The 14061-nt window shown below is 38.3% G+C and overlaps 1 protein-coding gene across 4 annotated transcripts in view; it reads left to right on the forward strand.

The window, feature by feature from the left end:
• Positions 1 to 13045, forward strand: part of dip2a (disco-interacting protein 2 homolog A) — a 167562-nt gene extending 154517 nt beyond the window's left edge. For 2 of the 4 annotated variants that reach the window (XM_041806693.1, XM_041806695.1), the window contains 14 exons: positions 821 to 938; positions 1041 to 1162; positions 1251 to 1362; positions 1771 to 1880; positions 3464 to 3594; positions 3708 to 3876; positions 4169 to 4339; positions 6503 to 6532; positions 8719 to 8780; positions 8890 to 8947; positions 9055 to 9129; positions 9603 to 9777; positions 11682 to 11805; positions 11887 to 13045. In XM_041806693.1, the coding sequence (XP_041662627.1) occupies positions 821 to 938; positions 1041 to 1162; positions 1251 to 1362; positions 1771 to 1880; positions 3464 to 3594; positions 3708 to 3876; positions 4169 to 4339; positions 6503 to 6532; positions 8719 to 8780; positions 8890 to 8947; positions 9055 to 9129; positions 9603 to 9777; positions 11682 to 11805; positions 11887 to 12139 (1710 nt within the window). In that variant the 3' untranslated portion in view covers positions 12140 to 13045. The remainder of the gene's footprint in view (positions 1 to 820; positions 939 to 1040; positions 1163 to 1250; positions 1363 to 1770; positions 1881 to 3463; positions 3595 to 3707; positions 3877 to 4168; positions 4340 to 6502; positions 6533 to 8718; positions 8781 to 8889; positions 8948 to 9054; positions 9130 to 9602; positions 9778 to 11681; positions 11806 to 11886) is intronic. The other 2 variants (XM_041806694.1, XM_041806696.1) reach the window with 1 other exon arrangement.
• The last annotated feature ends 1016 nt before the right edge of the window (positions 13046 to 14061 follow it).

The following is a 14061-nucleotide window of genomic DNA, read 5'->3' on the forward strand; positions in this document are numbered from 1 at the left end:
TCACACACTGAGTGGGCGTGCAAGAAGGAGATTAGTGAGAGAGGACACCAAGACACCTATGACTACTCTGAAGGAGCTCCAAGCTTCAGCAGCTGAGATGGAGAGACTCTGCAGACAACAACTGTTGGCCGGGTTCTTCACCAGTCAGAGCTTTATGGGAGAGTGGCAAAGAGAAAGACACTGTTGAAGAAAACTCAGATTCAATCTGGACTAGAGTTCACCAGAAGGACTGTGGGAGACTCCATGGTCAAGAGGAAGGAAGTTCTTTGGTCTGATGAGACCAGAATGGAGCTTTGAGACCATCAGACAAGACGCCAGCACCGTCATGCTGTGGGGATGCTTCTCAGCGGCCGGCCCTGGAAGGCTTGTAAAGGTAGAAGGGAAAATGAATGAAGCAAAATAAAGGAAAATTCTGGAAGACAGTCTTATCCAGTCTGACAGAGAACTACAGCTTGGGAGAAGATTTATTCTCCAGTCAGACAATGAGCTGAAGCATCCAGAGAAAGCTACAAAGACAACAAGGGGATGTAAAAGATCACAAGAATAAAACAGGCCAATGAAGGAATAATGCAGAAGCGTACCAACAGTAGATGTATATGGATAATGTGTTTATATACAAGATGGCATGATTTCTTCATTTCTTTCTATATTCATATTTTTATCTTTGCATTGTTTTGTATTCATGCATGTCCTTTTCATTCATGTTTATTAATACTTTAATGCCTTTATTTTTAAAGGAGCAGTTGTAACGTCCTAAATCTCCCCCTGGATTGATCAAGAATCTAGTTTTCATTCTGATAACTTGTATTTTGCCTTTTAGGGCACAGTGGCGAGCACAGCTTCTTGCCTGCAGCTGCACAAGCGGGCGGAGCGAGTGGCTGCAGCACTGATGGGACGCCTCAACACCGGGGACCATGTAGCACTCGTCTATCCTCCAGGTAAGAGATGCCACTCATCTTGTCCTTTCAGCCCTGTTCTTAATAGCTGTATCTCTCTATGTCTAAAATGCAAACACCCTAAATGTGAGCATTTATGCACAGGAATCGACCTGATTGCCACCTTCTACGGCTGCCTGTACGCTGGCTGTGTGCCTGTTACTGTCAGACCGCCACACCCACAGAACCTGGCAACCACCCTGCCCACCGTCAAGATGATCGTAGAGGTAACAGAGTCTGCTGACCTCTAACCTTAATCCACAATCATTGCACCTAAGATAATTTTCTTGGTAAAATGATGTCTTTGTGTTACAGGTCAGTAAATCGGTGTGTATCCTGACTACTCAAGCAATAATGAAGCTGCTTAAATCCAAGGAGGCAGCTGCTGCTGTGGACATCAAGAGCTGGCCCATGGTGCTGGACACAGGTCAGTGCAACATACGCAATCCACTTACAGCAGTGATACTCAACACGTGCCTCTTTAGCCACATGTGGCTCTTTTATGGCTTCATTTAAAATATTATTCTTTTAAACTTTGACCTCAGGAATTTATCATTGCAAGTTACATTCATCAGTTTATCTCCCACACTTATACAGTGGGTTTTAATGGTAAAAATTATCTCTCAACCTTTAATTTTTCACATTTTTACTGCTTATTTTGGCCACTTTTCGACCATTTTTTGCCATTTATATTCCATTTAGATTGTGGCTCTTTAGATGGCATTTTTTAACAATTTGGCTCTTTGGTTGAGCAGCGTTGAGTAACACCGACTTATAGATATTGCCACCAGAGAAACAATGAAAAACCTTTTCCTTCCTTTTGTTTATTCTCAAGATGATCTCCCAAGAAAGAAGAGTCCCCAAATGTACAAACCCCCGACTCCAGAGATGTTAGCTTATCTGGACTTCAGTGTGTCCACCACTGGCATCTTAGCAGGGGTTAAAGTAAGTAACAAATTAAATCTTTGCAACAATATCCATCCATATCTATGCTGTTTAACCTGTAGGGGTCACGGTATAATGGCCAGCTGTCAAGAGACAGGGTACACCCTGGACTTGTCACCTGTCAATCACAAGGCTGACATATAGAGACACTCACACTTACAGCCAATTAAGAGTCATCAGTTAGCCTAACGAGCATGTCTTTGGTGGTGGGAGGAGGAGTACCCGGAGAGAACCCATGCATGCACAGGGAGAACATGCATGGCCGCCGTGCAGCCTGTTTTCAACAATATGTTTTCTTTAATTACAGTCTAAGACAGGGGTGTCAAACTCAACCACAGCAGGGGCCGGATTCTGAACCTGGGTCTAACCTAACAGGGCTGATATTTAACCTTAAAATGTCAACCTTGTTTTCACCAGAAATAAATGATTGGGGTGAAAAAAATGGCACTGATGATAAACAATTTTGCGATTAAAAGGTGCACATGAAAAGTTAAAAACTAAAATTCTGAGATAAAAGTCAAACTTATAAGTTTAAAAGGTAAAAACATGACATTTAAAGACAAAATACTGTTTTTAAAAGGTAAAATATGAGATGAATTACTTAAATCATCATTTTTAAAAATCTAAACTGAGATGAAATTCAAAATCATAATTTTTAACAGTCAAAATATGAGGTAAACATTAAAATCATTAGTTTCAAATGTCAAAGTATGAAATAAAAATAAAAATTATGCATTTTTAAGGTAAAAAATGAGATAAAATTTAAAGTAAGGAGTTGAAAAAGGTCAAAACATGAGATAAAAGTAAAAATCATGATTTTAAAAGGTCAAAAAATGAGATAAAATTAAAAGATCATGAGTTTTTAAGGTAAAAAAATGAGATAAAAGATCAAGTCAGAGGTTGGAACAGGTCAAAACGTGAGATGAAAGTCAAGTCATGATTTTAAGTGGTCAGAAAAACTGAGATAAAATTAAAAATCACGAGTTTTTAAGGTAAAGAAATGAGTTAAAAGTTAAAGTTAGGAGTTTAAAAGGTCAAAGTGTGAGATAAAAGTCAAAATCATGATTTTAAAAGGTCTAAATAGGATTTAAAATTTAAAATTATTCATTTAAAAGGTAAAAATATGTGATAAAAAGTCAAAATTATGAGATGTTAGGGTTAAAATATGAAATAAAAAGCCAAAACCATAACTTTGAGTCATATCTGTGAGATGCAAAATTGAAAATATAGAGAAAACACAAATTTCTTTCCCACGTCCCTGACTTTTTAGCAAAAATATTTTTACTGTTTATCTAATTTTTATGACTCAGCAAGGATGTTATAAACCATCAAGGTTTAGTTTACATTTTTATACTGGAGGAAATCTGCAGACCTCATACTGGTGGGCCAGTTATAATGAAAATATCATATAATCTGGTGAGCTGGGTATAACTGCACTGTGCACCGCAGGCTGGATTTGGCCCCCAGGCCTTGAGTTTGACACCCGTAGTCTAAGAAAATACAAAATGCAACATGGAAAATAACAGCAGAATCCAGTTTTGTTTCATCATCTTTGTCTCTGTTTGTCACATAATCTCCTCCAGATGTCTCACGCTGCCACTAGTGCCTTGTGTCGCTCCATCAAATTGCAGTGCGAGCTCTACCCATCCAGACAGATCGCCATCTGTCTGGACCCGTACTGCGGTCTGGGCTTTGCTCTCTGGTGCCTGTGCAGGTAAAACCAACAGATGTATAGGCAGCAGTGCTGGAATCTTGATAGAAACATATTTTTCTTTCTTTTTTCACTGTCATCCATCCCTGACTCTCTGTTTGCATGTGTGGTTTCAGTGTGTACTCGGGCCACCAGTCCATTTTGGTGCCCCCTCTTGAGCTGGAGAGCAATGCGTCTCTGTGGCTTACAGCAGTCAGTCAGTACAAAGTACGCGTCACCTTCTGCTCGTACTCGGTCATGGAGATATGCACCAAAGGTCTGGGCTCACAGACAGAAGCACTGAGGGTGAGTTTGTCTCTGAGTCTTCAGAACTGACACCAGGGATGCAACAATCTTAACCCACATTTATCTTCTTCAATCAGTCCTGCACCACAACAACACAGTTATTTGTCAAGAACTAGCCAGGGTCTTATAAATATGGGGGGTAAATCATGTAAATACTCCTGTCAGCTCATAATTTCCACTCCCACAGTTATGATGCAAGTGGATATTCATATCATCACCATAGCTGCTGCATTTACATGTCTTTATGTTGTCGGTTCTCCCCTAATACAAGTGTTGTTGCTCCCATCTCCAGCTGCGGAATGTGAACTTGTCCTGTGTGCGTACATGCATGGTGGTAGCAGAAGAGAGGCCCCGCATAGCGCTCACTCAGTCCTTCTCAAAGATCTTCAAGGACCTGGGGCTTTCACCGCGGGCTGTCAGCACCACCTTCGGCTGCAGGGTGAATGTGGCAATATGTTTGCAGGTGAGCAGCAGTTAGAGAGGAGGGAGGATGATGACAGGAGTGTGTAGGATGTCTAAGTCAATAGCAGAGGCTGCAGGAAATGAATCAAACTAATTACAGAAACTTCTCCAATAAAACACATATGATCAGCAGATTAAAAGAGTAATGTAGGCCATGATGCAATCAAAGTTTTAGAGCTTTTCCCCCTGATATTTTACCGTGTTTTTACAGGTGATGATTATAGGGAAAATTTAACTGTGATGATAAACGATTTTAGGATTTCTGAAAAAAAAGTCAAAATGATTAAATATCACAACATCAATGTTACTGTGTGTCCATGTCAAATAAATGATAAATAAATAAATGAGTTAAAGGCTCAAATCTGAGATAAAAAGTCACTTTTATAGGTCCTAAAGGTCAAAAAACAAAATTAAAAGTCAAAATATGGTTTTTAAAAGGCAAATATATGAGATAGCGAGTAAAAATCATGAGTTTAAAGGTCGAGATATGAGATAAAATACAAAATCAAGAGATTAAAATGTCAAAATAGAAGATCAACTTCAAAATTATGACTCTAAAAGGTCAAATATGAGAAAAAATTCTTGATCAGAAGTTTAAAAAGTGAAAATATGAAAAATGTCAGGAGTTTAAAATGATAAATTGTGAACCTTAAAGGTCACAATATGAGAGAAAACGTCAAAATTATGAATTTTAAAGTTTAAAATATAAAGTAAAAAGTCAAAAGCCTAGTGTAGGTCATAATCTTGGGATGCAAAATGAAAATATGAAATGAAAACACAAATTAATCTCTTTTTCTCATTCCTGACTATTTCTACTTTCTACTTTTTCAGATTTCTAGAACTTAAAGGGATACTTCAACATTTTGGCAAATTCGCCCATTGCCATAATTCCTATAGTCTTAGTAATAGGTCTGTTTCCTTTGGTTGTCGGTGCAAGCTGTTTCTAGATCTGAGGTGACCGTTAAACCAGCTGCACCGCCAACGCTATTTTAGCAGACGGAATTTTTGCTTTCCCTCGTCAAACTCATCAAATACACAATCCAACAACTCCAAAACGCTCTTGTGGACAAGTTGTGACCTGCACATTCACCACGCTATGAAATAATAACATATAATTATTTAACATTACGACACATGAAGCAAATACTCTGAACTATTTCTTCAGTGAACCACTGGGTGAATGTAGTTCCAGCTTTGCATTTAGCTTTAAAACATCTCCGTCTCGTAATGTTCCATGATTATTTCATAGCGTGGTGAGTGTGCAGGTCACAACTTGTCCACGAGAGTGTTTTGGAGTTGTTGGATTGTGTATTTGATGAGTTTGACGAGGGAAAGCAGAAATTCCGTCTGCTAAAATAGCGTTGGCGGTGCAGCTGGTTTAACGGCCACCTCAGATCTAGAAACAGCTTTCACCGACAACCAAAGGAAACAGACCTATTACTAAGACTATAGGGATTATGGCAATGGGCGAATTTGCCAAAATGTTGAAGTATCCCTTTAACAAGGAGTTGTTTGTTTTGTTTTGTTTTGTTTTTTTAATTTTTAAGGTTAAATTTACATTTTTATACTTGAGGAAATCTGCAGACCTCATTCCGGTGAGCTACTTCTAATTGAAATATGAAATGATCTTGCGGGCCGGGTAAAACTGCATTGTGGGCCGCATTTGGCCCCCGGGCCTTGATTTTGACACCGCAGTGTAAATGTTGACCTTGTTAGGCTCTTAGCGAAGGCCTAAATTCAGAATTCGCGATTTAATTTCACAATCCTGGCCTCAGGACTTCTCATTGGAGCAAATCCGGCCCCGGACTCAATATGTGTTTGACACCCCAACATCACAGCAACCTGTGTCACAGCAACATCTCTGAGTGGCTGGTCCACCATTTTCCATAAAACATCTGCATCCTCTCTGTGTCTGCCACTGCTAAACACAGACGTATGATCATGCAGAAAACACAAGCAGGTATTTATAAATGTTAGCTTTAAAATATAATAATGAAAACATTAGCTTCTCAGTCTGACTGTTTATTTTTCTGGTCTTTTTTTGTTTCTCTGGTGAATTTATCCATGTTGGAATGTGTGCATGAGTGTCCACATTAAGATAGACATATATATATATATATATATATATATATCTTTATTTATCTGTCCTGCCCTGTCCCATCAGTCCAACAGGTTAGGCAAACTGGCTGAGCAGGTAACAGTAGGAGAAAAGTGGCTGTTTGCTCACTGGGCTGCTGCTGGGTCTCTGTGTGTATTTGTTCACCTGTGTGTTTGTCTGGGTGTTTTTGGTTTATCTTGCATGACTTTTGAACACGGTTAACTGTAATTTACTGATTCTGTTTCTCTCTGATGAGCTTTTTTATCTGCTTTTTTATTTTTAGCCCAGTCTGGCTCCTGACCATTGCTTCAAGGTTATAGGTTAAATGTAACGTGCTGCTACTATATAACATCATTAACTCAGCTGTAGGTTAGTTCATTTCAGAGGAATTGATGTGAGGTAATTCTAATTTAAGCAGAATTGTCCAAGAATGTTTTTCCTTATGTCGGGGTCATCAAGTCCATCTGCACAAGGGCCAGATTTAGTCCGACAGAAACTCTGGGGGCCGGACTTTCAGATACACAAAAATCAAATCAATATTCCGGTCTGATTGAAATATTGTTATTGTAGTATTTGTGTTTTCTTTCAAAACACAGGACATCTGTAGGCATTACCAGTGAGATCTATCCCTGTTGTCTATCATGCAGCAGGCCTGACAACAGAGTTGGCTGGACCCCTGAAAATCCCAGAGAATGGGCCCTCCACATTCGTGATTTAGCACCAGTATTAACCCTTTTTTAATACTTTTAACCCATTTTGATACTTTTTTGCCCCCTTTTTGCCTTTTTAAACCATTTTTTTTTACAAGATTTTAACCCCTTTTGAACCACTTTTCCTGCATGTTTTATCCCCTTTGTTCCACTCATCCATTTTTGCCACTTTTCTTCTATTTTTGCCACTTTTTAACCCCTTTTCTTCACATTTTTCCGCATTTTTTACAACGTTAAAACCAATTTTTGCCACTTTTAATCCATTTTTAATACTTTTTGCCTCTTTAACACAATTTTAGCCATTCTGAACCCATTTAAACCACTTTTCCTGCATGTTTTATGCCTTTTCTGCCACTCTTTTCTTCCATTTATGCCACTTTTGTTGTATTTTTGCCTTTTTTAACCCCTTTTCATCTTTTTTGCACTATTTTTTGCCATTTGTAATTAATTTTTGATATTTTTGCCCCTTTTTTCCACTAATACCAATTTTTGCCACATTTTAACTTATTTTCACAATTGTTTCTGCCCATTTTTGTCCCTTTGTGCCATTTCACAACTCATTTTGCCACTTATCACCTATTTTTGCTACTCTTTAACCACTTTTCACCATTTTATCTGGCCTGATATGGCCCCCGGGCCGCCAGTTGATGATCAGTGCCTTATGTCTTCAGCACTGGCTGGATATCAAGAAAGATGACACAGCTCCACTTCTGCAGGGTTTCTACCTGCTAAAATAGAACTCTGTGCTGTTTTATGACTTATTATCAAAGATCTTTACACTTTGAAATGAAACTTCTACATCAACGCTGCACAGTCCTGAATCTGAGTTTGTATTTGATGACCAGGTTCATAGAAGAACATAGTTTCATCATTTAATCAGTCCACTAGCTTTACATTCCTGGCAAAGACTAATGTTTGGATTCAGCCTCGCTGCTGATGCTGAATCCTCTGCTCTATAAATCCGCCCCCTCGCTCTGTGTTTGGCTTTGGCCTCGACAAACCTGACTCACTGCTGGCTTATGCACTGGCTGCACCCTGGCAGAGGAGTGATGGTAAACATAATGTGTTGTGATGACTCTTACTGCAGTAATGATGACAAATCCTAAAGCCTGAAAAATCCATATCTGTCTAGAAACAGTTCTTGAGAAATGGTCCAGTCAAAATGTTGGTGTATGACAGCGCTCTGGGCTTTTAATCAAAACAAATGGGCCTCAATTAGTTATATTTCTTCTATTTATGTGCAGTTTTTGTTGCTGACAACAAATATTAGAAGAAAGTAAACCACAGTTAATTCATGATTTCTTACAGAGAGCTGAGATTCCTGGGAATGGGCGCTGTAGCTTTTACCAATCTTCTGAGTCTTGAATGAGAATAAACCAGCCTGATTAGAGCTGCTGAATTTAACTCTGCAGGTGTCTTTGGTCCTAACTATCGTGGCCTGGCTGGTTGGCTTCTGGCTGCTTCCCCACCCCTGCTTTGTCTCATAAGCAGCCGCCCCCCCCAACAACATTGAAGTTAGCATTTCAGCAGTGACATTATCGACTCACGTTCCTCTGCTTGTTTTTCCTCCAGGGCACGGCTGGACCAGACCCCACTACTGTTTACGTGGACATGAGAGCTCTACGGCATGACAGGTAGGGGGCGCCCCAGCAGCCCCAGTCATTGTGTTTGAGCAGCTTTCAGTCTTTGAGAACAAGAATGAAAATGCAGAAATCAAGTTGCACATTTTGTCTCTTCCTGTAGGGTCAGACTGGTTGAGAGAGGGTCTCCACACAGTTTACCTCTGATGGAGTCTGGGAAGGTACGGCGCTACGTAAACATGCAATAAAACCACTAGAATGATGTGCAGCAATGCTTTTCAGAGGCTTGCATGGTAATTTGAGCTGTTTTTGTCTGCTGCTGCTGCAGATCCTTCCAGGAGTGAAGGTGATCATCGCCAACACAGAGACTAAAGGACCTCTGGGAGACTCTCATCTAGGAGAGGTATGAAGACTCATTTACAGTCTGTTGACATGAACCAGGAAGTTACGGAGTTAAAGTTGGCTCTTTGCAGCCAAAATGTTGTCTCGGTACTCCTAAACTGGACCAAGTTTGAGAGTTTTCTCCTTCGAGTCTCTACATATGACCTACATTCACTTACTTTTTCCTCTGAAAACTCTCTGTTGTGTCTTTCTAAAGATGTTCTCCTTGCGTTTGTAGCTCTTACAGAAAGTTTTCAAGTGAGCCTGCAACTCGGCTGACTTTTCAGGGTCTTTAAAGATTAAATCCACACCAGTAACTCCGATACTGCACAGATTTTAAAAGTGTTGGACTCACACTGTTGGAAAAGGTGTGTCTAATATAAAGGGGACTTCTGCGACATGCAAAGCTGTACAGTTGAATCCATGCTGTCTCCTGATGTATCTGTGATCTTTAATCAGAGAGAGAATGACAGTAGCACATCTTCTGTGTTCCAGATCTGGGTGAGCAGTCCTCACAATGCCACAGGCTACTACACAGTTTATGGTGAGGAGGCGCTGCATGCAGACCACTTCAACACCAAGCTCAGCTTCGGTGACACCCAGAGCGTCTGGGCGAGGACCGGGTACCTGGGCTTCCTGCGGCGCACTGAGCTGACGGACGCCAGTGGAGGTGAGAATCATCAGTCATGTGATGTCAGTGCATTAGATGATGATTTCAGACAAAGATTACCTTAACGCAGGGGTGTCAAACTCAGTCACAGCAGGGGCCAGATTCTGGATTCAGGACTAACCTGAGGGCCTGACAGGGTCGACTTTCTAACAAGAAACCGTCAACCTCATTTCACCAGTAATAAAATATGAAAAATGCTTAGCACTGATGATAAATGATTTTGACATTTAAAAAGTTATAAAGATAAGTTTAAAGGCTCAAAATTTATTAGTTCAAAAAGGTCAAAACATTAAATTGAAATTGAAAAATAATGTTTTGGCAAATATATTAAAAAGAAAGTCAAAATCATGACTTTAAAAGGTCAAAATATAAAATAAAATTTGTCATCATGAAATTAAAAGTCAAAATATGATTCAAAATTTAGATTGCGAGTCAAAAGGTCAAACTATGGGATTATGAATTCAAAGTTTGGAGTTTAAAATATGAGGTAAAATACAAAATAATTGGTTAAAAAGGTCAAAATAACACTTAAAAATTAGAATTATGAATCTGAAAGCTCTAAATATTATATGAGAAGTCAAAATTATGAGTTAAAATGCTCAAAGTATGATGTTGCTCTTCAAAATAAGTCTTTTTAATAATACAGTTTTTAAGAAGCTAATTATCATAATAAAATGGCAGATTCAAATCATTTTCCAATAAAAGACTAAAAATAATTTTTAAAAAAAAAAAAAAAATAATACATTTTTTAAGAAGCTAAATTATCACAATCAAATGGCAGATTCAAATCATTCTCCAATAAAAGAATAATAAAAATAATTTTGAAAAAATAAAAAAATAATTTTAAAAACCCTTTACAATTATAAAGCTTTTTAAGAAGCTAATTATCAAAATAAGATGGCAGATTCAAATCATTCTCCAATAAAAGAATAACAATAATTTTGAAAACAATAATAATAAAGATAATGTTTTTTTAATAAGCTAATTATCATAATAAAATGGCAGATTCAAATCATTCTCCACTAAAAGAATAATAACAATTATTTTGAAAATAACACTACTAATAATAATAATAAAGTTTTTTAACAAGCTAATTATTATTAAAAAAAGGCAGATTCAAATCATTTTCCAATAAAAGAATAAAAATAATTTTCAAAATAATTATAATAATTATAATAACATTTTTAAGAAGCTAAATTATCACAATAAAATGGCAGATTCAACTCATTCTTTAATAAAAGAATAATAACAACAATGTTGAAAATAATAATAATAATAATAATAATAATAATAATAATAATAATAATAAAGTTTTTAAAGAAATAGCTTGAAATGTTCACTTAATATTTGTCTTTGTCTGCATTACTTCACCTCATCTCACAGAATATGTCCATCATCATAAACCCCACTGATGTTAAATAAGACATCCTTTGCTGCCACTGGTCTTTCTGTCTGCCTATCACGAGTGTCACATCCATTTAAAACTGAGTCGTCACCTAATGCAGATAGTCTGGGACCAAAAGTGATTTGAGTCCTTGTAATTGCAGTATGTGTAACTTTGCCACAGGACCATAAAACATGCAGTGAGTGGCTTCTCCAACAATCTGTGTCTTAACCCGAGCCTTAACAATCCAAATGGAGTCCAATAAAAAGGATGTATAACTTCAAACTGAATGAGGCATACTCTTACATCCTTAGACATTGTTTTTATATTCTTACACATCTTACCCCACACTTCCTCAGTGTCAGACAAGTCTTTTTCCAATCCCGTTTCAGAGCCAGCGTAGGTCTTTCACTGGGTCATTGGGTCAAAATGTAAAAATATACTGCTGATTTGGGAATTTTGCTTTAAAACGTTCTTATATTAACTTTGAATGCACATGTTTCTCATGTTTGTATCTCAGAGCGTCATGATGCCCTCTATGTGGTCGGCTCTCTTGATGAGACTCTGGAGCTGAGGGGGATGAGGTATCATCCTATCGACATCGAAACCTCTGTAATCCGTGCACACAAGAGCATAGCTGAATGGTGAGGAATTTCCTCCTTTATTGATCTGTTTACCATGCAGGGAAGTAGTTCACAATTAATCCTGATCTCCCCTCCGTCCAGTGCGGTGTTTACCTGGACCAACCTCCTGGTGGTGGTCGTGGAGCTGGAGGGGTCGGAGCAGGAGGCCCTGGACCTGGTCGCCCTGGTCACCAACGTGGTGCTGGAGGAGCACTACCTCATTGTAGGCGTGGTGGTGGTGGTCGACCCCGGCGTCATCCCCATCAACTCCCGAGGGGAGAAGCAACGCATGCACCTCAGAGACGGATTCCTGGCGGACCAGCTGGACCCCATATATGTGGCTTACAACATGTGAAGGCCCTGCTGCAGGCGGGCGAGGGGGGTTCCTACATGTGGCTTATCATGCAACAGGAGACAGCAGGATGGAAAAGGAGGAGGGAAGAAAGAAGCTGCCCTTTATGCAAAACTTGACAGCAGAATGGAGGAAAATTCATGTCTGTTTCTCTGTGATTCCCTGAGTCAAGAAATGAGGTTTTTATGGGCATTTTAGCTCTTTAAAGTGAGATTTGTGTGAGTGACAGAGCCCAGCAGTCCACTTAAAGTACAGCAGGGGGTTAGGGTATAAAACTACACTGTGCCATTAACACACTCTCAGTCAGAGTCCACAACTATGATTGTTTTTGTTTTCCATGCAGACGTGCCATAGAACAGGACTGGTACCAGTACCTTAAACCTGGTCCAGACATACTCTACCTCAGGGGTGTCAAACTCAATCACAGCAGGGGCCGAAATCTGAATTTAGGTCTAACCTGAGGGCCTAACAGGGTCAAGATTTAACCATAAACTGTCAACCTTATTCTAAAAGGTAATTCACTAGGAGGGAAAGAAACTGATGATGTTCAGAAGGTCAGAACACAAAATTCAAAGTCAAAATAATGTTTTCAAAAGGCAAATTTATGAGATAGAAAGTAAAAATCATGAGTTTAAAAGTCAAAATATGAGGTGAATTCAAAATCATGAGTTTAAAGGTCAAAATTTCAGACTAAAAATCAAAGTTAGGAGTTGAGAAGGTCACAGTATTTGATAAAAAGCTAAATTTTGAGTTTAAAAGTTGAGATATGACTTCAAATTCAGTATTGTGAATCTAAAAGGTCAAAATGTGAGATAAAATTCAAAATCATGAGTTTAAAAAGTCAAATGATGGTATTGATAGTCAAAGTTAGGAGTTTAAAAAGTCAAAATATAGTATTAAATGTCAAAGTTAGGAGTTTAAAAGGGCAAAAAAAGGGTAAAATTCAAAATCATGGGTTTAAAGGTATAAATTTTGGACTAAAAATCAAAGTTAGGAGTTGAAAAGGTCAAAATATTTGATAAAAAGCACATTTTTGAGTTTAAAAGGTCGAGATATGACTTCAAATTTAATATTGTGAATCTACAGGGTCAAAATGTGAGATAAAATTCTTAATTGTAAGTTTAAAAAGTCAAAATATGTTATTAAAAGTCAGAGTTAGGGGTTTAAAAGGGTAAAATATGAGATTAGATTTGAAATCATGTTCTTGAAAATTCAAAATATGACTTAAAATTTAAAATTGGAATCTAAAAGTTCACAATATGAGATAAAAAGTAAAGTTTTTGAGATGCAAATTTAAAATATTAAATGAAAACAAACTCATTTCTCTCCCTCAGTCCTTACTTTCTATCTTACTATTTTTACTCTTTACTTTTTCCACATTTTTATGACTTAAAGTGTATTTTAAATCTTCAAGGCTAAATTTACATTTCTGTACTGGAGGAAATCTGCAGACCTCAGACGGTTCTAGTAAACATATGATATGATCTTGTGGGCCAGGTAAAACTGCACCATGAGCTGGATTTGGCTCTCGGGCCTTGAGTTTGACACCCCTGCTCTACCTTGTTTCATGTTCACAGAGCCTCCTGTGCCATTACAAGTGGAATATTTGTCAGAAAACTTCTTGTACAGTCACATCACATCTGTGGGACGCCCTGGTTTTTCATTTCAAGCTCAGTTCGGATCGTGTTTTGACGACAGTGAAGCACACGGCGGCGGTGTTATTTCCTGCTCATCTCTCTGCAGTAGTACTTCAGTGTGCAACAGAGGGCCAAGATCGTGGTTTGACTCCAGTTTGTCTGATTATTAATTGTTGTTTGACCTGAAAAAAAATGCAATATGTGATGTGAAAGACGTTGCTTTGAACGACAGTAAGTGCCGATCATTCAGTCACGACACGGGGAGTTGCTGACTTTAAGCAACAAGCC

Source organism: Cheilinus undulatus, linkage group 15, assembly GCF_018320785.1.
Source record: "Cheilinus undulatus linkage group 15, ASM1832078v1, whole genome shotgun sequence".
Taxonomy (NCBI): Eukaryota; Metazoa; Chordata; class Actinopteri; order Labriformes; family Labridae; genus Cheilinus; species Cheilinus undulatus.